Source organism: Elgaria multicarinata, chromosome 2 (assembly GCF_023053635.1).
Source record: "Elgaria multicarinata webbii isolate HBS135686 ecotype San Diego chromosome 2, rElgMul1.1.pri, whole genome shotgun sequence".
Taxonomy (NCBI): domain Eukaryota; kingdom Metazoa; phylum Chordata; class Lepidosauria; order Squamata; family Anguidae; genus Elgaria; species Elgaria multicarinata.
The window spans coordinates 81,044,224-81,070,081 of record NC_086172.1 but is presented as its reverse complement, the minus strand read 5'-3'; the positions used below and the strand labels follow the sequence as shown (position 1 = coordinate 81,070,081).

At 42.9% G+C, this 25,858-nt stretch overlaps 1 protein-coding gene across 1 annotated transcript; it reads right to left on the bottom strand.

Annotated features, from left to right (window-relative positions):
- Positions 1 to 1,305: 1,305 nt before the first annotated feature.
- Positions 1,306 to 17,198, bottom strand: LOC134393660 (membrane-spanning 4-domains subfamily A member 8-like). Its single transcript, XM_063118722.1, has 7 exons — positions 16,967 to 17,198; positions 10,734 to 10,957; positions 8,198 to 8,317; positions 7,214 to 7,270; positions 6,213 to 6,335; positions 4,186 to 4,296; positions 1,306 to 2,795 (listed from the first exon to the last, which is right to left on the bottom strand). Exons 2-7 carry the CDS (start codon positions 10,944 to 10,946, stop codon positions 2,688 to 2,690), a joined length of 732 nt encoding a protein of 243 aa, XP_062974792.1. The 5' UTR covers positions 10,947 to 10,957; positions 16,967 to 17,198; the 3' UTR covers positions 1,306 to 2,687.
- Between the last annotated feature and the right edge of the window lie 8,660 nt (positions 17,199 to 25,858).

Sequence of the window (25,858 nt, the reverse complement as noted above, 5' to 3'; positions counted from 1 at the left end):
CTTCTTGTAGCTTCCAGTAAAGAAGAGGCCAGGGAAGCAAGGTAGCTATATGTTGGATGCACCTGGCTCGAGACTCCACAAATTCTACAAAATGACATTTGTAGCTTGGCCACAGGAAAAGACGGCTACTGAGCCAACAACTCACAACAGTCCCACTATTTACTCCAAGATCCCCCCCTGGCCTTGCTGCTTCTCCTCTTTGTTATTGTCACCCACTTGCCAGCTCTCTCCTTCTGTCCCAGCATGTGAACAAGTGAGACAGGAAGAGATGTTGCTATTGCTGCCTGCTCAGATTCCTGCCCTTTCCTTCTGAGCTTTTCTATGCGAGGCTGTTATCTACTTTGTTTTGTCACAGAACTGAGATCCAAGCTTTTCCTTTCCTGATTTTCTGGTACACAACCTCTAGGTGGCACTGTGCTACAGTGGAATAACACAATGACATAAGAGTGGAAATGCATTTTGTTTCGTGTTCACAAATAAAACCCCATTTTTACTGTTCTACAACAGACACCCCCCTTCCCAGCTGTGAAAGTACTCCCCCCAAAACAGAAGTGAATTTGAATGGTCACAATGTCATCTACAGCACCTGTAAACAACCATGAGTGAGGAATGATCATGCATAATAAAATCCTTGAGCTGTTTCATTCTATGTATGTTTACTTGAAAATAAGTCCTACGGATTTTAAAATATGACCTGGTTTGCAAACAACCATGGGTTGTTAATTAACCCATGGTTGGTCAGGCATGTTTCTGCAATGACTTGTACTAAAAACATTTAATATATTTTTTAAAAAATCTGCTGCCCAGGTTATGAGGGACATATTTTTAAACTAAATGTTTAAATGGACTTCTACATCATGCACCAGAAAAAATGGGGTGGTGGTGGTGGTCCATATTATGTTGTCGAATGACTGGAACGTGCAACATGAGCTCTGCATTCAGCCTGGTAAAGATCAAATCCCCACCATAGCATTCTCACGTGAGCACTGCCATCTACTGTCTTTTCCCAGTTTCCTTGGATGTGATGGTGGCGGCAGAGAGGAGGAGGTCTCATTGGGGTGATGCCATAGGGTCCTTCTTAGACCAGGGGTGGGTAACTTGTGGTGCTCCAGACGTGTTCCCATCATATAGTATTGCCTAAGGAAACCCCATTCTGGTTTTTCTTGCATTTGAAAAGCTTGGGAATGGCAGTGGGGAGGGTTACGGGGGGACGACTAAAATGGATCAGTTGGGATCTGGGCTCAACCCTGTATACCTCCATGGAAAGTGGGTTTACCCTCCATCGCATTTTAAAGCTCGATTCAATCAATTTTCAACTTTTATTGATGTATTTATTTTAATTCTTACACTATTAGACCAATAATGTCTGGGGCGGCTGCAGCTGAAGAACAATATTACAACATGGAATATAAAATGCCAATAAAACAATGGTTAGAAAAGAGCATATAGCGCAACTAGGTGGGAATCTACACTGGTGTTATTCTAACGTTTTGAATGGGTTACTGTGACGCATAGCGTCACGTGACCCGGGTCTCCAACGTTGTAAATGAGTCGTACTTACAGCTTCTGTTTCTTAGTTCCAGCGTGGCTGCAGATTCATGTGCCCTGTTCTACCGGTAATTCTCCTCTCGCAACCCAGAGTTGGGGAGTTTGCTCCGCCCATTTCCTATTCTCCTTCCTTCGCCCCGTTTGCTATTATCTGCTACAGCAGATAAATCACACCACCCTTATGCTGTGCAATCACTGACAATTGTATGCTAAGCACTCAGAAGTTTTCCACCTTAGAATCTGCTTTTATTGTGAAGTACTCCCATGCATCCTCCCTTAAAATTTGAATCAAATTGGGTCATCGGTTGATTTGTTATGATTTTTTAAAAAACATTTCCCCCCTCTTTGCAAAGGAGCTGTAGCTCCCTGCAGGAAAATTAACAAGGGTCCAAAGTCCAAAACTCATGACCAGCGGGGGTTAAATGCGGCTGCTGCTAAAACTTTTCAATTTGGTCTCCCCCATCCAAACCCTGACCAGACCCAACCCTGCTTAGCTTCAGCAAAGTGGCTGGCTCCTGTGCGCTCAGGCAATTCCCTGGGACTTGTGTTAAGATGTTTTGGGAGGGAGGGAATTTGTGTGTGCTTATGACTTGCCCTGCTCTGCTGGCTAGGAATGAGGCAGGCAGTGGGCGGAGCAAACCCAGCAACGAAAGGATTTAACAGTGTGCCCTGCAGTAACGTTACAGCTACAGAGAACAGATACAGAGAACCACGTTAGAAAGGGACACTAGCAACGTTATAAGACTAGTGTAGATCCGGCCCAGGATAAAGAGGAGCAAAGGGTAAAATCAGGGAAGCATATAATAAATCCAAGTAAAACCAGCAGCAAAAATAAAGCATTGGAATGATATAAAAGCACTAAAATGGTAGTTGAAGTGCTTGGGAGAGAAAAAACAGGTCTTCTTCTGGTGCTTAAACAACCACTGAATACACGCCAGGCGAGCTTCCCTGTGGAGGATGTGTCAGGGACGACTGAAAAGGCCCTCTTCCCTTGTAGATAGTTTCATCACTATAGGTACTAAATGTTGCACTTAGCTTTGAAGGATGGATATATTTGCAAATATTGAAAGGAAATTTTGAAATGGCTGGATTGTCAAGATTGCTGGCATGGTAACTCTCATAATTTTTCAGGTTCTTTCTTAAACTCCCATGTAGGGAACAATCTTTACATAGGTTGGACGGGTACAATTGTCTTCAAGGGGAGCTATGTTTTCTCCAGTGATGGTGCAGGGCACATAAGCAATGGCCTGAAACAAACAAATATTGCCATTATCATCATCATCATCATCATCATCATCATCATCATCATCATCATCATCGTATTCTTCACTGCCACAACATCTCTCCTCTTCCTCCTCGCAATCATTTCACGCTTCTCTGATGCTAGGGTGACCATATGGAAAGGAGAACAGGGCTCCTGTATCTTTAACAGTTGCATAGAAAAGAGAATTTCAGCAGGTGTCATTTGTATATATGGAGAACCTGAGGAAATTCCATCTTCATCACAACAGTTAAAGCTGCAGGAGCTATACCAGAGTGACCAGATTTAAAAGAGGGCAGGGCACCTGCAGCTTTAACTGTTATGATAAAGAGGAGATTTCACCAGGTTCTCCATATATACAAATGACACCTACTGAAATTTCCTTTTCAATACAACTGTTAAAGATACAGGAGCCCTGTCCTCCTTTTCATATGGTCACCTTATCTGATGCAGAACTCTACCAGCACAGCTCCTGTCACAATGGTGTGAATTAGGGCTTCTCTTTGTTTTGAAAATTATAATTTTTCTCCCTTTTGATGAAGGATCGAATTTGTTGGAAAATACAGAGGTTGTCTTTTCTTCTCTTCTACAAGAACCTGTACCAACTTGGCCCTCGTCTTCATGACATCGATAATGCTGCACCTGGTGGTGTGAGCTTTGGTGCAGCCGCACTGACGCTCCTTCCAACCATCCACATCGGAAGGAGGGCAGTTGCGGGCTTTCCTGGTGCTGCCACTGCTCTCACCCACCCAAGATAGTTCATAAATAGTGTGTGTCGGGAGATGCATTGCTCATACTAATCACATCACAAACATCAGGGGTACAAACAGAAATCAGAATTGCACTGAATGCATTTTCTGAAACAAGAACCATATATTCCAATGTACAACAGTACCGGAGACTGAGAGCTGCAAATGTTTATACTGCAGAAGAGAATCTTTGATGAGAAAATAGCTGCAGCTGGTTTACAGGAAAGGAGAAACAAATTAATATTTTTTCACACCATAAAGTCATTCTTTGGACAAGGCTTAGAGAAAGCAAAAGGAATGTGCCGCTTTCACCCTGTATGTGGTTGCTCCTGTGTTTTATATTCAGCAGCACAAATAACTATAGCCATATCTCCAATCAAAAACTTTTATGAAAAAAAAGGAGTTACAACATTATTTTGTCATATGATGGAATCAGCTGAAATGGGACAACCCATGACTCTCCTCATCACTGCCGACACTGGAAGGACAAGTGTGCAAGAGGGGTCTGAACACATTTCTCGCTCGAGTTTACTCTTCTGCAAAAGTGAAACATCTCCTCTGTGCCATTTTGACTCTGGGTTTTCAACATGATCTGCTCAAACTTTGAAAAAAGAATGAAATGCTTACTGTGTCATTGGTAAAGCAATTTGCCCGACATCCAAAATGCGTTACTGTAACGGCGATGGAGAACTCGAGTAAGGTCAGGAGCAGGAGCAGGATGCTAAAAACTAAAGGCAGCTGAAGAGAGAAGGAGATGGAACACATTATCTCTCTCACTCAGTGTGGGCAAATTGATTCAGTTGTGCAATACCGGAAGATCTCGTAACTATCTTCAGGGTTATATTGTCTTGATCAGCAACTTTTTTATCTACAGAAGATCTGGGGGCAGTGGTGATAATTTTGACTCATTTGCTCAAGGGATCTGGGAAAGGAAAGGGAAGGAACCTCTTGTGCAAGCACTGAGTCATTACTGACTCTTGGAGGGACGCCAGCTTTCACTGACGTTTTCTTGGCAGGCCTTATAGCGGGGTGGTTTGCCGTTGCCTTCCCCGGCCGTTATTACCTTTCCCGCAGCTAACTGGGTACTCACTTTACCAACCTCAGGAGGATGGAAGGCTGAGTCGACCTGAGCTGGCTGCCTGAAACCAGCTTCTGCTGGGATCTAACTTAGGCCGTGGGGAGAGTCTCAGCTGCAGAAACTGATGCTTTACCGCTCTGCACCACACGAGGCTTTGACCAACACAGAAATTCTTCTCTTAATATATAAAATGGTAAAACCTTTGATAGCAATTTAGTTATCAAAAACCTGCTAGCTTAAGCTGATGCCTTCACAGACGTGCTCTGTGATCAATAATGATGTTGTGCAATGTCACAAATTGTACTTGCTTACAACTTACCCTCCATGACCCACACATTTCCTTGGTCTTCCAGGCCCAAATTAGATGGGGAGGGTGGAGTGCCTGGGACCAGCAATGATGCCCCTTCCTGCTAGCCACTGATGTTAGCAACAATCAGGCATGGGTAAACTCCCAGGAGGATTCCTCTGGCAATACAGTAACACTCAGATGCTTCATAAGACAATACAGGACCAGGATAACATGGTGCATCTTTGCTGGACCCAGGCACCACAGTTTTTAATACTCGTTTTTAATACTGGATTTTTTTTCCTTTTGCAACTTAGCTAGAGGTGCACTCTCCTGCTCCTTTAATTAAAACCTTGGCAGAGCCTTCTTAACATGTTTATTCTTAGTGATATTACAAAAAAGGAGGCCTCATGTTTTAAACTGTTTGGTAGACTTGATATTTCAAAAACACAGAAGGCTAAAAATGTGATTTGAGCCCCATTCCTGTTCTTTACCGCACATGAAAAATCTTCTAGCTTTTGTCGTGTTTCTTAATGTTTCAACAGGATACCATTTCTCATGCATAAGGAAGAGACAAGAGAGCAGCTGTGCATTTCATATCCCATAATGTCACAGGCACTATCCAATGGGACTCCAGCAACAGCACAACCACACTCATTACAGAATTCAATATCTAAATGGGAATAGTATTTCTGGAGTGGGGGGACGACACTTTTTCCAAGTGACAAGATACTGCAGTGCGAGTAGCAAGGAAATGCAATTTCCCTGTGACAGAACTGCTGCTTTGAAGAACAGCATTGGGATCCCGCACAGCCGAGCAATAAAAATGCAGTCATTTATGCTAAATATCATCAGGATAGACCCACTGTGCTCATTCCGTCACTTTGATTATAATGTTTATGCGCATTGCACTGGAACAGATTTGGAGGCAAACAGGAGCTCATCTATTGGCTATTTACTGAACGAAGGAAGGAAACATGTGCTGGATGGGGTGTGCAGAAATGCTTGCCTAGGCTCCTTTCCAGATAGCCAGGCTTCTAAAGCCATGAACGAAAAAGCAAAGAAGAGTCACATGTGCGTTGGAGAACCGTGTGCAGTTTCAGAATTCTTGCTATTTTCTCTGCAGCACTTCCCACTGTCTTTTCAATTAAACGCTGGCTAGTGTCTTTGGCGGTGGGAGCTGCTTCAGGGAAACAGCAAGCAAAGCCCAAGGCTGTATATCTTCCTTTCCCTTTCATGAACATTCTTTCCCCATATCTTTAAAATTGTTTGTGGAATTCGTTCACTTACGTTTGATGAAATATATCCAAGTGGCACAAGTGTTACATATACATACAGCTTGAGTATGTATCCCAAAATGCCAAATGATGCTACTACAGCACTTGCGATGTTCATTCCTACACTGCAATTCACCTGAAATAGAGAAAGTATCAGACAACCTAGAAGTACAGGAAGTCAAAATTTATATCCAACAACAAATCGAAAGTGTCTCTGGCTACTGTGGAGGAATCTGTAAGCCATGTGGCACTGTGCAGCATCCTGCTCTTTTTCCTTAGGTCTTATTTTCTCCTGAGAGAGAACCAAATACAGCTTGAAGGCCAGGGATTTGAAAACAAAGAGAAACTTAATATTCTGATTAAAGAAGCTCTCACCTTGGTCATCCCATACATCTGTATAATAGAAAATAATTAAATGGGGATAGCCATCCACGGTGGTTAGGATGGGGCACAGGTGCCTCTCTGGTGGAGGCGAGGAGGTCCACTTGCTGGGTGTGTGAGCTGGAGGCCTCAGTTTTGCCTGCAGAAAAGCACTGCAGGTATAACACCACCTCTAGCAGTGTTCCTACGGGCTTTAAAGGTGTACATCAGCACTTTGACTTGTGATGAGAAATACACTGGGAGCCACTGATGTTCTTTCAATGCTAGCAAGATATGTTCTCACCTAGTCAAAGAACCAACCAACCCATAGGTATGGCATCCATGATCTAACATTTCTATTTCCCCCATGAGTCCTCATTCCAAATTCCAACAAGGCTGGAACTCTTTCTTTCTGAAACAGCATGAATCTGTGGAGCGTTGGATGTTGATGGGAGAAGACAGTGGGACTTGATTAGCACATGGCTGCCCTCAGCTCTAGGTTGGCTTTGGGGTTTTCTAAGCACCAGTCATACAAACATCTTTGACTTAGAGCAAATGCACATCTGCAGGAAATGGCCTTAGCTATGTAATTTGGAGGTGTTTTTTTCAGCGCATTCTTCTTATAAAAGTAGAGCAAAAGTTATATTATCTCACCAAGTTGCTGTTCAAATGTTTTTCAGCCGACACAGACACAGATCCTGAAGCAATGTACTGTCAAAAAGGAAAAGGAGAAAAGAGATGCATCTGATTGTAATTCATTTAAAATTTAAAGAAAAAGTCTTTATACTAAACAAACAAAAACCAGGTGCTATGGGAGTGATGTCTGAAAACAGGATCCCACCCCCTAAAAACCAATAAGTGTTATCTTTGAATAATGAACATATTAGCCTCCTGACTACCTTAAAGTTCCTCCTCTCACTCCAACAGAAGTGCATTGAGAAGGGATAAAATGCATTTTGCTTGATAATCTATGTTTGAACTTGTGCACGTAGGAAGCTGCCCTTTCAGGTATGAGTTTTAAAGCACAGCCCTTTTCAGGTGTTCAAAACTTGTTAAAATCAAGGAGAAAAATCAAGGAGAAAAACGTAAGAAGAGCCATGCTGGATCAGACCAAAGGTCCATCTAGTCCAGCACTCTGTTCACAAAGTGGTTCCAGCCCTGCCCATCTCTCAGGTTGTGTTTGTCGCTCTTGACTTGTGGAGGGCGACTGTCTGAAGAGGAGAGCCTCTTGTATCTGCGGGTGCTCTTCACGTGAGCCAGAAACCTTTTTTTTTTTTTTTTTTTTTTTTGCAAAAATGGGATGGAATCCTAGGAACAGAGTGTACCTCTCTCTCTCTCTCTCTCTCTCTCTCTCTGTGTGTGTGTGTGTGTGTGTGAGAGAGAGAAATGGCCAATCCTTCAGCCTCAGTGCAAGTAACATGTCTTTCCTTCATTTTCACAATAATGTTATTTCCATTCAATTGTCAGATATCAAATGGAAGGTGACAGAGATAGTGGTTTATTTACTAGCCATTAATTCTCTGCATACAAAGTCAACAGCTGGTGAGGAATTTGAATATCAAAGGACAAGATTTTTGAAAGTCTAAATTCAAAACAATAAGACATCGGCTGTCAAAAGGCAAATAATTCAGTACTTACAAATATTCCACCCATGAATGAAAAAATTATAGGGGACCCAAGCTGGTTCGACGGGAGCAGAAGAACAATTTGGATGAACCAATAAATGATTTCTATCAATCCAATTATGATCTGTATGGCCTGTGGGAAGAAAGCGCACACAAAATATAAAGCAATTCACTCAGACCTGGAAATGCTTGACTTTACAGCAGCATTTCAAAAATCCAGCTAAGTCATTTAGTCTATGCCTTTTACACAGTACAAAATCTAAACCGCTAAATCCACCAGACTGTACATGCACACTGCTTTTTTTAATTGGATTTTACTGTTTTAAAAATTCACATTGTTTTCAATATATTAATGGTTATTTTGTTTTAGAATTGTATATTTATTGTTCTATTTCATCTGTATGCCACCCTGAGATCCGCGGGATCTAAATGTTTTAATAAACTAATAAAATAAATAAACAGGATCTCTTCTTTACTCAGTCACCAAACACGTCGGCACATGCCATTTCCAAGATTAAGAAAGAAGAAGAAAAATAACTTCAACCCACTTCTCCTGCCCTTAGGCTGCATGCGAGAGATCCTGTATCAGTCCTGTTTTGTCACCAGGTGCAAAATCATGACATGCATCCTCCTCCTTTCAAGCCATTCTCCACACAACTCCATTAATACTGTATCTGTGGTGCTGCATGATTTGGTCAGGGGCAGGTTTCCAAGAGGAAGCCCTGTTGTTTGCTGCTATCAAAATAAGGGGACACTTTATTGGTGAGGAATCATGAAAATGGAGTTTAGAAAACTACATTTCCTAAGAGCTAATGACAGCTTCTGTAGCCCATGAGAAAAAATTGCTGGAGTGGGTGGGGGTGGAGAGATCTCCAGCCAGCACCAGCAAAACTAGAGCTAGCGGACAGGTAAGTGGGTCTGACAGGGTTTGCAGGTTCATGGACAATTTTGAGGAAGGGGCCACATTGGCTATGGAGGGACTGCTGGGAAAGGGAGTGGCTTGAAGTCTCACTTGGGCATTGGGGAAGGATCGGACTCGACCATGTTCTTGATGTCCTCATCAGGGAATGTCAGGTTCTGACTCCTTCGTCTGGCTGCCCATTTCCCCCTCTTTGTTTTTGTGAACTGCACAGAGAGCTTCACATATTGGGGGGTACAGAAATGCAATAAATATATAAATACATAAATAAATTTGTTTTAAGAAGCTTTCTTTGCGGAGTTCCGCAGAGAGACTTTAAACTAAAATCGGCACAAATGAATGAGGCAGCCGATTGGTGCGAAATTGGGAAATTGGCCAATCACATTGTCCTACCCTCAAAACTCCGCCCACATGTCAAAATCTGGTTTAACTCCCCCAAAGACACATAGCTATAACGCGGTGCAAACTCGGACGTGATCTAAAAGTCGCGGTAAATTGCGAATGCAAATATGCGCATTATCGGGTTAAAAACCCAGCACTGCAGCAACTGGATGGCTGCATCATGTAACCTAAAACGCAAATATGCGCATTTAGGTTGGGGTAAACAAGCAGTATAGACAAGCCACAGGGCATTTCTATACAAGTCTTTTAGCCCACCACTTTTCTGAGGGTTGTGCTTCCAGTTTTTTTATCGGATTAAGATCAGCTCCTTTACAAATGGGTTTTCCTGGGGGTTTTGGGTGGGTGTGTGCCTTTCTATGTTTTTCATTACAGAACCACTAGGTGGCACTGTGGTATAGCAGAACTGCACAAATTCACAAAGGTTTCATGCTGTAAAAAAATGCTATAATGGCTGTAAAGCATGAGAGACACCCTGGAGGATAATGGCGTTGTATAAAACACCCACAAACTACTGTGAGACAGTAATCATGAGTGCACAATGAACGCCTCGTGTAGAAAGGCTTCCAATCTCCTCTTTGCACCATGCTGGTGGTGGAGAGGGGAAGGGGGAGAATTCAAGTCCAAGACTCACTTGTTATTCTCATAACATTAAATTCTAGTTTAATGTTATGTCCAGAATGGGCTCAACTATACAGCCTCTAGATTACTTAATGCTGTCCTGAAGCTTTTGCTTGGGACATTTTCATTGATTTTGGAGTGTGTGAGCACATGTGTGTATGTGTGTGTATTGGGGAATGCAAAAGTGAGTGGGAACATCCCTCTACCAAGGGCAGGCAAAAGTATAAATGACTTTGGACCCTGTTAGCTTACAATTAAGGGTGAGGACTGCAACATTTTTTACATTTTTGCTTGCTAACCCAAGGAGGTTGTTGAAGGATACCCTTCCAGTTTCACAGCCTATTGATGTGACTGCAAATGTGGGGCTTCATTTGCCCATAGCTGTTGGGAGGTATTCTAAATTTCACTGTCCCTGAGCGCATAAGGCAAAAAGCCAACGAAGTCCAAACATCTGCTATATCTGTTCGGAGAATGCACTAAAATAATGGTCTTCTTTGGGTACTACCTTCTGGATTTAGATCCTGTAGATCAAATTCATCTTTCCATTCTTGCAGAGAAACCATTGAAATGACCATGGACCAGAAGATAAGCAGATATCAAACACACTTACCCCCAGAAACTTGGCATACCGTTTGATGAACTTCCCCAGAGCCTGCTGAGGCGGGTTGCTGGAGTGTCCAAACTGCTGACCACATTGCACATACTGTACATACTTTACTGACACTGGTGGAGGGATCCCATAGCCTCCCTGGATTCCGCTGATACCATTTGGGGGAACCAAAGCCACCATATCTGTAGGCATTCTCACTGGATTTATTGCCATAGCGAAGACGCCTGCAAAACAAAACATAACAAGTCTTCTCGATAAATTGCAGTTCTTGCTCAATGAGAGCTACTCTGTGTGTGTGTGTGTGTGTGTGTGTGTGTGTGTATTTTGTTGGTGAGAAGGCTCCTTGTTATAGGCACCACGACAGAACTGCAAGATGCATCACAATACCACCTGTCTCTGTCATCCCAGGCTATTAAAATGCCCAACTAACTTTAAATGTTTCCCTCTTTTCTGTCCTTGCCAGGAGCTTCTGAGGTTATCTTCATAAGCATAAAAATTCAACACAGAGATTCACCTATTCTCTATGCTCCTCTAACCATCTGCAAAATCTCTCTTAGTAAGAGAGTAAGATTATCATATATATATATATATATATATATATATATATATATTTATTTCAAAGTTCGGAATTAGATGGTTATGCCTTTTTGACTGCCTTCCTATTGACCAATTGTCATGGAACACACTTCACTGGAAAGCTCCTTTCACTATTTCAAACTCGAGCAAAATGAAAGGAAATTGGAGCACAATGAAATACGAACACACAAAAAGTCTCCATGAACTGTGTTTGTGGAGAACCAACTGCTTGTACTATAAGAACAGGAAACTACAGAAATGTTCCTGAAGCAATCAGAACCCAATTGGCCTTCCTCTGGAAGCGATGATGCTTGCATGGACTAGGTTGCTGCCCAGCCTCCCCCTCCGAGGCAGACCTCCCCTCCTCCTGTGGGGACAGGCTCCCCCAAGTCTCATAACTTGGTGTTTTCTAGCTCCTCCTCAGAGGAGGTTTCTGCCAGTGGGGGCGTGAGAATGTTTACATTACGGTGATGGCTAGGGCTGCATTTGCAGAGCTAGGGCCAGTGCGCCAGCTGCATACATTCCTAGAGACATCTGATCCAGCCATAGTCACGCATGTCTTAATTACATCCCATTTGGACTACTGTAACATGCTCTATGTGGGACTGCCTTCGTAAACTGTTCAGAAATGTCTGCTGGTCCAGAGCCAGTGACAGGGAGCACGTGATTTGTCACAACAGGTTTACTGGCTCCCAGTCTATTTCCAGACAGAATTCAAAGTGCTGGTTATGACCTATAATAGGGTGACCATATTTTGGAAACCAAAAAGGAGGACAACATGGTCGCCCCCAAGGGGGTGTGTCCAGTACCAAGGGGGCGTGCCCACCCGAACATAGCCTTGGTCACAGGTCTGATTTTACAGCACACATTTAAGACAAATCTGTTCTACATAACATCTTAATGTTAAAATCACTGAAATAAAGAACAAGTGAGAGATTCAATGTATCTGAAATTAACTTCACTCACTCCTACTATTGTAGGTTTTGCTGTACTTTGAAGCTTCTGCTATACTCTCTGTGTTACATTCTCCTCTTCCCTCAAATATCTTTCCTGACTGTATTTTCACTCATTGCAAGTTGCTGTTGTTGTTAACAGGGTTTGCTACTGGCCCCAGACCTGTTTCAAATTTGGTATGGCTAAAGCTCTACCTAAAAGCTATCAAGGTGCCAACTTTCAGCTCTTTATCTTTAAAAATGACAGTTTAAAAAATAATTTTAAAACCTCATTTTTAAAAAAAATCCTAAAAAATCAATGGATGAACAGATCTGTTTCAAATTTGGTGTGGCTAAAGCTCTACCTAAATCCTATCATGGTACAAAGTTTCATCTCTATCTTTAAAAATGACGATTTTAAAAATAATAATTTTAAAACCTTGATTTTTAAAAAAATCCTAAAAAATCAATGGATGAATGGATCTGTTTCAAATTTGGTGTGGCTAAAGCTCTACCTAAATCCTTTCATGGTGCAAAGTTTCATCTCTTTATCTTTAAAAATGATGATTTAAAAAATAATAATTTTAAAACCTCAATTTTTAAAAAATTCTCAGAAAATCAATGGATTAACGGATCTGTTTCAAATTTGGTATGACTAAAGCCCTTCCTAAGAGCTACCATTGTGCCAAGTTCCATGTCTTTATCTTAAAAAATGATGGAGTTATAAGCATTTTTGTTAATTCCCATTAGAGCTGTTCTTTGAAAAAAAATCCGGATTTCCCCTCCCCCTCCCGGATTTGCCATCAAAAACCCGGACAAATCCGGGCAAATCTGGTCATATGGTCACCCTAACCTATAAAGTCCTATATGGCTTAGGACCAGGCTACCTTAAAGACTTCCTTCTCACATATGAATCTGCTTGGGCTTTAAGATATTCAGGAGAGGCACTTCTTTTGAAACCGCTGCCTTCAGAGGCACATTGGGTGGGAACATAAAAGAGGGCCTTCTCAGTGGCTGCTCCCACGATGTGGAACTCCCTGCCAAGAGAGCTAGTTTCACTCTTCTGCTGGCAAGCAAAAACCTTTCTATTCAAGCCAGCCTCTGGCATTTAAGCAAGTCTGTTGGGTTAAATGTTTTTCTTCTGTTATTGTTGTGTTTTTAAGCATTTGTTTTGCTATTTTTAATCAAGTTTCATTTATGATTATAAGCTGCCTTGAGTGCCATTTTTCTTGGTAGAAAGGCAGGACAGTAATCAAATAAATAAATGAACATAAATTCCTTCAATGGAATGTACTCTCCTGTACATGTACAATGTATGCAGGATTGCAGGCACAATTTTCTGGCATAAAACATACAGTGGATGGTCAGTCAAGTGGATCAATCTCAAGCTGGATGCTCTTTAAGGTAATATTGGGTTTCTCATTGGAGATGTGACAGGGTGGGAGTGACAGTGGTGAATCCAGAGCTGTTGGGTGTATCCAGTCTGGGGATCCTTCAATCTGTATCTTCTTTGTAGATCTGGATCCTCCACCTCCTCCACAGTAAGGTCTAGGCACACACTTATACCAGAGATGGAGGATCTGGTAATTCCATATAGAGGTAATGTTAATGTTTGCTGAAGTCAGGTTTCAGTGTGTGTGTGATCCATTGGTTTGAACTAGCTGAAAATAACAGGCAGGGGGGCAGATCTAACTGCAAACTGGTGGGCAGAAGAGGTGGGATCTATCACCACATTTGCTGTGAGACATACACTGGAATGCCTTCTTGTACCAGTACAAATTTCCATCTGTGTTGGATCAAGGGCCAGATCTACACCATACAGGACATAACACTATGAAAGGGTTTGAAAACAGTATATGGAATGTGATAGAACTGGATGATAGTTTCAGGCATTGTAGCTCCTCAGGAGGGGATTATACCTTCCCAATGTCAGTGAAATAGGTGCGGTTTTGTTGTCGTGCTATGTGCCTTTATATTTTGATTTTTGATAACTATTTTTATTTAGGCAGAATTGAACAGAAATTTCAGAGACAGTTGTATAGAACTGACTTTTAATAGGTTGGTCACTCAGAAGCTTTTTTTTTTAAGTCTAAAACAGTAAACTGTAAAGAAGTGCTCTGCAACCCTAGGCTTACTTCTGAGGTCTTACTTCTGTTTACTCAGAAGTAAGTCTCTCTGTTTAATGGGGTTTACTCAAAGGTAAGCATGCATCTGATTTTTGTATGACTTGGATGTAAATGCATTTGAAATCAATGGGATTTACTCTTGAGTAAAAGAATAAGCAGATCTGTAGTTTATGAACTTGGGAGATGCACAGCTTCACATGATCAAAGGAAAGGAAGGTCAATCCTTCACACTTGTGGACTATCAGGAAAATGGGTTTAAGGGGGGGAATTAAAAAATTCCTAAAAATCAAAGGATGACCCAATCTGATTCAAACTTGGCATGCTGAAAGCCCTCCTTAACAGCTATCACTGTGCCAGTTTTGATCATTTCAAAACTTATGCAGATGTAACCATTTTTTTTAAAAAAAAAATCCTTTAAAAAAAATCCTTAAAATCAAGGGATGGACCAATCTGATTCAAACTTGGGGTGGCTAAAGCCCTCCTTAAGAGCTATCACTGTGCCAATTTTGATCTCTTTATCTTTAAAAATGAGGGAGCTGCGGGCAAGGAGGGTGCATTTCTCACATTTCTTTTAAGGTAAAAATGTCTACTCAACAGCAAGAACATGGGACCTCTCTCCCTCCCCCTTCACAGTTGACCAGAGAACCACCCCACCCTCTGCTTTTGTTAGTGAGACTGCCCTTAGGCACACACGTCCCCAACAAAGAACGGGATGGTTGGATAGAATGCAACAACAGCAATAAACAGGAGGGAGGAGCATATTTATTTTGCAGGGAGGGAAAATAATCCAGACTTTCCCCACTCTAAAAAGAAAGCAAACATGGAGGGGAAAAAGTAAAAAGCAAAATGAGAGCAGGACGTGGACAATGTCATGTGAGTACCAGGCTGAAAAACTGCATGCTAGGCATGGCGAATGTGCGATAAATCACTGGTGTGATGGAGCGCTCTGTCCCATTGTTACCCCCATCACACCACACCCATAAAGCACAGTGTCTGGTTAGGGTGACCACATGAAAAGGAGGACAAGGCTCCTGTATCTTTAACAGTTGCATAGAAAAGGGAATTTCAGCAGGTGTCATTTGTATATATGGAAAACCTGATGAAATTCCATCTTCATCACCACAGTTAAAGCTGCAGGAGCTATACTAGAGTGACCAGATTTAAAAGAGGGCAGGGCACCTGCAGCTTTAACTGTGGTGATGAAGAGGAAATTTCACTAGGTTCCCCATATATACAAATGGCACCTGCTGAAATTTCCTTTTCAATACAACTGTTAAAGATACAGGAGCCCTGTCTTCTACACCAAGCAGGATATAACACTTTTAAAACGGTATGAAAACTGATTATGTAATGTGTCCTGGGCCTGAACAGTTGTCATAACCATTATAAACCGTTATAAGCAGTTGTGTAGATCCTGCCTTGCTATCTGCCTTTCCAAAGCCCTATTGCAAATGAAGCCTCATGTAGGGTCTGGTTCAGTTCTGGTAATGGGAAGCCTCCTTTGCCACAGGAAACACCAGAAATTGCCTGAAGAGGTCCAAGTTGGCACAGGCCTAGTTTCAATTTCATGCACATCCTTAGTAAAACAACAACAACTGTTTAATCCACTGAATCCATGACACATAGTTTACCATCCTTAAACAGTAACAGTTGGTAGGGACATTGTCATTTATAATGTTCCTAAACGGAGATCTTACTGCTTGCCTGAACTTTTCGCATTTTATAATCTGATCTGTAAACATGCCCTTTGCAGTATGATTAGGAATACTGAATGTCTCCTTTTAAAGTAAAGTACCAACTGTAAGATCTTGGAGGATATCCACCCCACCTCCACATATGGAAGTCCCATAGCAGTGCATCATGACAGTGCTTGGGCTCAAGTGGAGCTAAATGATCAACATTTTTTGGGCACCACACCCCAGAATGATCATGATATAGCATTACTTGAACAAAGATTAGGTCAGGGGGACGTGGTCACTTGCTAGCAGCCACTGAAAAAAGTGCCACTGTCACAGTTTTAAGCCTCTCCAGTTTTGTCCCCCCCCCTCCGAAGACTGTCAAAATGAAACACCCACCCTCCCCAGTTTTCATCACCTGCAATCAATCACACACCTGCACAAACACAAGCCTATACTGGTGTACTCAATGATCGCAGAAACACTAGGATACTGGGCAGAAGTATAACTGCACCACCACCACCCCGATTGATAAAATGGGGGATTAGTTAGGGTGACCATATGAAAAAGAGGACAGGGCTCCTGTATCTTTAACAGTTGTATTGAAAAGGGAATTTCAGTAGGTGCCATTTGTATATACGGAGAACCTGGTGAAATTTTCTCTTCATCACAACAGTTAAAGCTGCAGGTGCCCTGCCCTCTTTTAAATCTGGTCACAGTATAGCTGCAGTATAGCTCCTGCAGCTTTAACTGTTGTGATGAAGAGGAAATTTCACCAGGTGCGATATGCATATAAATGGCACCTGCTGAAATTCCCTTTTCTATGCAACTGTTAAAGATACAGGAGCCCTGTCCTCCTTTTCATTAGGTCACCCTAGATTAGTTCAATACCGACCCAAATAAAGCTCAAAAATGTCACCAACCTGTGGAATTTGCGAAGGGCAGAGAACCCTAGAAGTGGAGATCCAGCAAAGAGAGGCGGCAGTCCCTGGTGCGAGCTGAGTACTAACTGGAAATCGAAAGCAAGGCTGGAGACGGGGTCGTGAAAGCTGGAATGCTTCTAAATGGTCCAACCAGCGGGAGATCGAAAGCCAGTTGGCTAGCCGGAGATGATAAGGACGTCAGAAAACAGATGCTGGTAAAATAAAGGCTTGTTTTGGGAAAGGGATAAGAGCTACAAACGTTAAAGAGGAGGGCAGAGGGCTGCGAAGGAGGAGGGGAGATACCGCCCGGGCAAGGGAGGCTACAAACATCAAGGGAAGGAAGCGTTAGACTCTCAATCATCAGAGGCTAAAACAAGCCGGAAAGGGGAGGGAGCCCAAGAAGTTTCCAAACCTTGAGGGATGAAAAAAGACAACAGCCGGAACGGTCAGGCAGCTTTGGCCCATATGGGGATTCTCAAAGAACAAAGTTGCCCACTTAGTGGGACGAGCAAGGACCAGGATCTACACTACTGCTTTAAAGCGCTTTATAACAGTTTTGACAACTGTTGGGGCCCAGGACACACTCCATGTACAGTTGTCAAAACTGTTATAAAGCGCTTTAAAGCAGTAGTGTAGATCTGGAGGGAAGTCATCTTAAGATGCTTGAAGTCCTTGCTTTACCACTTCCAACTTATTTTGGGGTTTGAAGTGAAGGGCGCACACACACACACACGCTCTGCGCGCAGGCTTTAAGGGTCTGCTGGGGACTGTATAGCTGACAAGAGTGACTTTAATAACCTGAAGCCAGGGAGGGAAGCTAGTTATTTTATTTATTTATTTATTTAATTACATTTATATACCGCCCCACAGCCGAAGCTCTCTGGGCGGTTTACAACATTTAAAAATAGTAAACATTAAAAGTATACAATTTAAACACACACACACACACACACACACACACACATAAAAACAGTATAAAAACAACAGTATCCATTTAAAAACAACAATTGTGGGGTCCATTAAAAACAAACTTAACGTTGTTAAATGCTGTTAAAATGCTGTTAAAAATGCCTGGGAGAAGAGAAAAGTCTTGACCTGGCGCCGAAAAGATAACAATGTTGGCGCCAGGCGAGCCTCATCGGGGAGATCATTCCACAGTCGGGGGGCCACCACTGAAAAGGCCCTCTCCCTTGTTGCCATCCTCCGAGCTTCCCTTGGAGTAGGCACTCGGAGGAGGACCTTAGATGTTGAGCGCAGTGTACGGGTAGGTTCATGTCGGGAGAGGCGTTCCATCAGGTATTGTGGTCCCAAGCCATGTAGGGCTTTATAGGTTAAGACCAGCACCTTGAATTGGGCTCGGAAACATATAGGCAGCCAATGCAAGCGGGCCAGAATCGGTGTTACATGCTCAAACCTCCCTGTTCCAGCTATCAATCTGGCCGCCGCATTTTGCACAAGCTGCAGCTTCCGGACCGTCTTCAAAGGCAGCCCCATGTAGAGGGCATTGCAGTAATCTAATTTGGAAGTTACCAGAGTATGGAGTTATATGCTGGGTGCAACTGATTTGAGACTCCATCAAACTCTTTGCAAGATGTCCTTTGGCCGTAGCTTGGCCACAGGAAAGTTGAGTTAGCAACTCCTAACCGTCCAGTATTTCCTCCCAAAATGAGACTTCCTCCCAAAGTGCTAAGCTGTCAGCGTTGTTGTTGTTACCGGGCGGCAAGATCCTTTGCATACCAGGAAATGGGTTTAAGGGGGGAAATGTAAAAAAAAAAATCATTAAAAAAATCAACGGATGACCCAATCCAATTCAAATTTGGTATGCTTAAAGCTCTCCTTAATATCTATTACTGTGCCAATTTCAATGTCTTAATCTTTAAATCTTACGCAGATGTAAGCATTTATTTATTTTTTCTTCAAATCCTGCTCCTGCGCCCCAGTGGCCGCTCGGATGATACGCTCGAAAACTAGTATCAAAATACAGCGAATCTTTTGCTTTTATAGCACAACTAAAGCAGGATGCGTGGGCGTACACAATAAAAGCAGATTATAAACTGGAAAACGTTGGAGTCCTTTGCATGCAATTTGCAGTGATTGCACAGTATAACACTGGTGTGATAAAGCTCATAGATCCCCCAGGCCTTGTTGCTTCTCCTCCTGCCATTGCTACCTTTCCCAGTATGTGAGCAAGTCTGTCAGGAGGAGCACCTGATATTGCTGGTGGCTCAGATCCTGCCCTTTCCCTCCGAGCTTTTCTATGTGAGGCTGTTAATCTACCTTCAGTATTGTCACAAAATTGAGAGCCAAGATGTTACAAAGAGCTTTCTTCTGCAACATAACAACTAGGTGGCACCGTGGTATAGAGGAATATAACACAAGTGCAGAAATGCATTTGTTTTGCTTTCACAAATAATTTTCCCCACTCTACACCCCACCCCGTGAAAGTGCTCTTAAATTAAACATAAGCAAAAGTTGTCTAAAGCCCCTGTAAACAACCGGTGATGAATGTGAAGATGAGTGTACTAGTACACCCTTCTTGCTAGTGGTTAAAACCCAGCCACCTGCCGGATACTCACCAGCAGACACTGGACTTAGCACCAGAGTCCCCTGACACAAACCACACCAGCTGAGAGCTTTAAAGTGGTTTATTAAGAGAAAGTGTTAAAGCAAAATATAAAAGTAATAGAAGGAGAGAAGGGGGAGGAAGGGTTAACAATCAGTTCAAAAGGGAAAAGTGGTTTGGTAAATGCAACAATGTTATAAAACAATACCAGAGATAGAGAGCTGTTCCTCAAAACACCGACAGAAAATAATAAAGCCTGGCTAACCTGCCCTATACTTATAACAGGGGCCTCCTGCTCCCAACCAGATGAAACACCCCCACACACAGCATCTAGGGGTCCAGGAAAAGCAAATGGCTCCTGAAGCTAACTCATCTTATGCCCAAATCCTACTGTGCTCCACCAACCCTGGCCCAAGCTGCTCCTCCAGGCCTTCCCTTCCGAGCCAGACAGCTGAAATAATTCCTTTCCCAATTAGCTACAGCCTTGGGAGGCCTTGAGACTCCTGCCTGCTCTAACAGTCTTCTGATAACAAGGCTAGGTGGTAATTACCAACAGGCTGGGTGGTTTTCAGCCAGGGACAGCCTTTTCAGGGATTCCTAACAACAAGTCCTATGTGGTTGCAATTCTATGGCTCTGCTTCTCAACTACCAGCAGCCCTGCGAGGGAGGCCATGAACACAAGCCCTTAGTTTTTATACAACCCTATGGGGAGTCTAGCTAGAGCTTCATCCCACGTACCTGCTTCCCTCGGATTATCCCCGTAGCGCTAAGCTTTCGCGGTTGTTGTTGTTTTTGCTACCGGGCGACAGCGATCCTTTGCATACCGGGAAGTGAGTTTAAGGGGGGAAATGTAAAAAAATCATAAAAAAACAACGGATGACCCAATTCAATTCAAATTTGGTATGCTTAAAGCTCTCCCTAATATCTATTACTGTGCCAATTTCCGTGTCTTTATCTTTAAAGCTTATGCGGATGTAAGCATTTCTTTAAAATTCTGCTCCTGTACCCCAGCGGCGGCTCGGAAGATACGCTCAAAAAGTAGGGGCTAAATATGGCGAATCTTTTGGCTTTATAGCACAATTAAAGCAGGATGCATGGGAGTACTTCATAATCAAAGCAGATTATAAGGTGGAAAACTTCTGAGTCCTTTGCATGCAATTTGCAGTGATTGCACAGTATAACGCTGGTGTGATAAAGCTCTAGGAAGAACAGAGTCTTGTTCTTCACATCCCCACTCCCTTTGAATAGATGAGATTTGGGGTTCTTGCCCTTATTTCGGCACCCCCCACAAAGGAAAATCACATTACAAAAGCCATACAGAGTGATGTTACCCAACTCACACAAAAGTACTATCCCCACCCCAGGATTTACACACAGGGAGCCTTCACCCAGGGGGCAACTGATTCTAGAAGAGCCCCGGCCACACACAGGTGGCCTACTTGATCATGTTACTTGACTACCCAGTGATGTTTCACCCTCCCAGACTCAACCCGCACTAGATTAAGGGCCAAATGCCAATCTTCAACCAGTGCGTTGTTTTTGCTCTGGCCAGGGTGACTTGTGATAGCTGCTTTCCACCAGGAAGATTGCTCATTATGATATTGCAGATGAATTTTTGATTTAGCTCAATAAATCATTTCAATTAAAAAACACAGAATGTGTATGAAAGAAAGAAAGAAAGAAAGAAAGAAAGAAAGAAAGAAAGAAAGAAAGAAAGGGACTCCTGAAAAAGAGGAAAAGATTGTGGAGGGAAAAGATTCATGCTGAGACACATTGCTATCCTCAATTAAGAGCATCACAGTGTGGTGTAGTGGCTAAAGTGTCATACTGGGAGTCAGGAGATCTGGGTTCTAGTCCCCACACAGCCATGGAAACTCACTGGGTGACTTTGGGCCAGTCACAGACTCTTAGCCCAATCCACCTTACAGGGTTGTTGTTGTGAGGATAAAATGGAGAGGAGGAGGAGGAGGATTATGTATGCCACTTTGGGTTCCTTGGAGGAAAAAATGCAGGACATAAATGCAATAATAAAATAAATAAATAAATAAATAAGGACATAGTTTAGGGTGACCATATTTTGGAAACCAAAAAGGAGGACAACATGGTCGCCATGTTAAAATTATTTTTAAAAAATAATTTTAAAACCTCAAACTTTAAAAAAAAACCTAAAATTCAATGGATGGACAGATCTGTTTCAAACTTGGCATAGCTAAAGTCCTTAAGATCAATCATGGTGCCAAGTTTCATCTCTTTATCTTTAAAAATAACATTTTTTTTTAAATCCTCATATTTTAAAAAATTCCTAAAAATCAATGGATGAACAGATCTGTTTCAAATTTGGTAGGGCTAAAGCCCTTCCTAAGAGCTACCATCATGCCAAGTTTCATGTCTTTATCTTAAAAAATGACAGAGTTATAAGCATTTTTGTTAATTCCCATTAGAGCTGCTCTTTGGAAAAATCCGGATCTCCCTCCCCCTCCCGGATTTGTCAGCAAAAAATGGACAAACCCAGGCAAATCCGGTCATATGGCTACCCTAGTGCTGTTGCACTCGTGTCCTGCTTTTGGGTTCCTGGTCGAGAGCTGGTTGACCACTGTGTGAACAGAATGCTGGACTAGATAAATCCCTGAGCTGATCCAGCACAGCTCAACTTATGTTTTATGTTGTTTTGTCCTACTCAATCGGGGACGACATAGTGAATAAGAAGATGTTGTCATGCTACATAGCCAGATTATTTATATAGTTATTTGTTTATTTTATTATATTCCTACTCCACTTTTCCTCAAGGTGACATGCATGGTTCTCTTCCTGCTCCACCCCATTTATCTTCAAAATAAACCCTGTGAGATAGGTTAGGCTAAGAGATGGTGACTGGTCACAGTTCATCAAAGGAGAGATTCATGGCAGAGCAGAGATTTGAACCTGGGTCTCCCAGTTCCATACTTTAACCTCCTTTTACAGGTCAAGAAGACAAACAAAGACAAACCAGGAAACATTTCTCTAACTTTGAATAGGCCAACACTTTTGCTCCCCTTTGATGAAATCACCTCTACCCCCCCAAAAAAAAAATCACCAGCAGAACCCCCCATTTCTCCCAAGTGGCCGTCACAGCATACAAACACTCCAAATTGGTGCTCAACTTGATTGGGAGCCTGCAGAGGAATAAGTAATTCCATCATATTTTGCTGCCTTTGGGGGCTTGCCTAAAACAGGGGTGTTGTGAAGTGCCTAGGAGCATGTGACAGCTGGCTGGTGGGGTCTGTTTTTCTTGGTAGGTTGGAAATTCAATCTGCCTATAGTAGTGTCTCACAGTGATCTCCTCCAACTGGCATGAAATTGTTTATCTATTTACAGTATATCTAGGGCTTGCCAGATCCTGGTAGTTTACCTCTCAGAATCCTCTCCTAAGAGTACTGGGAGGCAGAACTGCAAGGTAAGAGAAAAATGATGGCTTCTTTTGAGGAAGCTAGTAGTGATAGGATCATTTAGTAATGATGCCTCCAGTTAGAAGAGCAATTTAGCAGAGAATTTAGTCCCACATGCACACAAGGCCCCAGAAAAAGAGCCCTCAACCTTCTTTAGTGAAGAAAGGTAAAATGGTTTACTCACAATATTCTTACACAAAAATGCAGGCACAGCATAGATTTTAAAACAGAGTTTGTTCAATCCATTTTTGTTCTATAATACCAGAGAGAGAGAGAGAGAGAGAGAGAGAGCGCAAACACAATTGCTTCCAGCAATGGAGAAGGTCAGAGAGATGAGGGGAGGAGCAAAATCACAAGAAACCACATTGTAGACTATAGAAATCCTAAGGCCAGCTATGACCAATATTCCCATGATCTAACTAACTGCAACACTGCCCTTTCCTGTAACAGGCAGACGAGGTTGCAATATTCTCAATAGCTAGGCCCATGAGGATGCCAAGGCTGGCACATCTATGTGGCAATACTGGTTCTGTCTGTTAGTATTTCAGATTAGACAAAGATAATATAATATAATATAGGGTGACCATATTTGGGAAACCAAAAAAGAGGACACCTAGTGTGTGTGTGTGGGGAAGCAGCTTTCTGAGTCCTGCAGAAAGTACGTTGTTCCCCCGCCACCTTAAAGAACCCGATTGGAGTGGAGGAGGGGAAAGGATTTCATTCTGCACCACCACCATCCACTCCAATTGGGGCCTTTTCTATAATGTCCACGAATGACCCACTTTCCTCTTTAAGACCTCAGTTGGAGCTCGGGGTGGGGGAATGATGTGCCTCAAGAAAGCATGTCATTCCCTCCTGCCATGCTAATGGCAGCCTTAAAGAGGAAGGTGTATCATTCCAGGACATTATTGAAAATTATAGAAAATCCCCCCTGACACCATGGAAAGAACAAAAACCAGGACAAATCCGGGGAAATCCTGACAGTTGGTCACCCTAACATAGTTGGTATATTAACCTAAACTGATAAAAGGTGCTCTGTGCCACCAAGTTCAATTGTGCCTCAAGTGACAGTTCTGGGTTCAAGAGCATCTGCATGCTGCGAACATCATCCTTTAGGGGAGTGCAACCCCTTCCAGAATAGGCTGAACATCACCTAGCCAGGCAGATGAACCATCCACTAACAATACCTCCAACTTGTCTGGATTGAGTCTCAGTTTAATGGCCCTTATCCAGTCCATTACCATGCCCAGGCACTGATTCAGAACGGCCAGTGCTTCACCTGATTTTGATGAAAAAGAAAAGTAGAACTCGGTGTCATCCACATGCCTAGAAGACCATTGTGTAGGCACCAGGGAGGGTATTTCAGAGACAGAGTGCCCCAACTGAAAAGGCCCTTCCTCTTGTAGCCACTTTCCACACTACATCTACTAAATGTTGTAGCCCTAGCACACAGCTTTGAAGGATGGATATATTTGCAAATATTGAAAGGAGATTTTGAGATTGCTGCATTGTCAAGATTGGTGGCATGTGTTCTCCTATAATTTCTTTTGGGTTCTTTATTTGCAAACAATCCTTTCATAGGTTGGATGAGTAATATTGTCTTCAGGGGGAGCTACGTTTTCTCCAGTGATGGTGCAGGGCACATAAGCTGGGTCCTAAAACAAATATTTTCATTGTCATCACCAACATCATCACTGACAGAATCATAATGACATTCTTTAGTGCCACTTCATCTCTTCACACCATCATCAATGCAATCATTTCATGTTTCTCTGAAGCAGATCTCTACCAGTGCAGCTTCTACCAGAATGGTGTGGAATAGGGTCCATCTTTGGTTTTAATTTGTAATTATTGTTCCCTTTTTGAGGCTGAAAGCAGGGAAGAGCCAAGATCTCCACTATCTGGACTTGTTGGAAACTCAGGGAACTGTTGAATGGAAGTAGGACACTAACAAGTGTCAGTTTAAGACTTAAAACCCAATGGATCACCATGCCAAGGTGAACAATCCATGATGAGCCCGATTGTCTTGTTGGGTGCACTGTGGGTTCTTCTGCAAACAACCCTCTAGGGCTCTGCACCACCTCGGGACAAACCCCTTAATTGAGGAGGCACCAGGTTGGCCCAAGGCACTCCAAGGTGAAACAGATTAGATCTGAAGCGCCTTCGGGTGACATGGGCCGATTCGTTCAGTGGTGGGCAGCTCCCCCCACCTGCATGGGAAAGCTGGTGAGAGGTCGTGAGTCCATTGGACTCCCCTCGTTTGCTGTATCACTGCAGTGGTGGTAAAGTGCCATTGCCATAGTTATCAACCATAGATCTATGAAAATGCAGTCCCCCATCTTACTTTTAAATCTTGGCTCTAATGGAGAAGAATGGATGGCAAAGGTAAGTCCTGTGTGGGAGGGGGCAGCTGCCAGTTTTGGGGGTGAGAGAGGGGAGGGAACAGGTGAGCAAGCGGGGAGTCCACTTGTGCCTGGCTTTCCTGGATGCTTTCTCTGTGGTGAGCACCCAGAAACCCGCAAGGGTTGACCAGCTTTGGTGGCGGCGGTGGGGTTGGGGGGAACCTCACTTTGGATTCAGTTCCAAAGCGAGGGGGCCCAGCCCTGAAGCACCCTAAGTCTCTGAAATGGCCTCTGAGGTGAATTGGGGGAAGCCTACAACCAACACTGTATAGCTTATTCGCAGGGTGACTTAGCATGATGTGAACCTGCCCACAGTTTTTTCTATAAATGCCTGGTCTCACTTGGTTCTGACAAAGCTGTTTTATAATATACAATCCCAAATATAGTTATAATGACCAGTGTACTTCCTGCAGAGTTGTGCATTGCTCCCAGACGCATCCAGGGTCTAACAGAGGACAGAAGACGTATATCTAGCATCTGCTAGCTGAAAGGGGGTGGGAAC

What these genes read in the sequence shown, in the direction of transcription:
- LOC134393660 (XM_063118722.1), bottom strand. Translation starts at nt 10,946, where the DNA reads ATGGCAATAAATCCAGTGAGAATGCCTACAGATATGGTGGCTTTGGTT. An exon ending in GGTATGCCAAGTTTCTGGGG is followed by an intron (nt 8,318 to 10,733) that starts GTAAGTGTGTTT and finishes TTCTTCCCACAG; the next exon opens with GCCATACAGATCATAATTGG. An exon ending in TTGGATATATTTCATCAAAC is followed by an intron (nt 4,297 to 6,212) that starts GTAAGTGAACGA and finishes TTCTCTCTTCAG; the next exon opens with CTGCCTTTAGTTTTTAGCAT.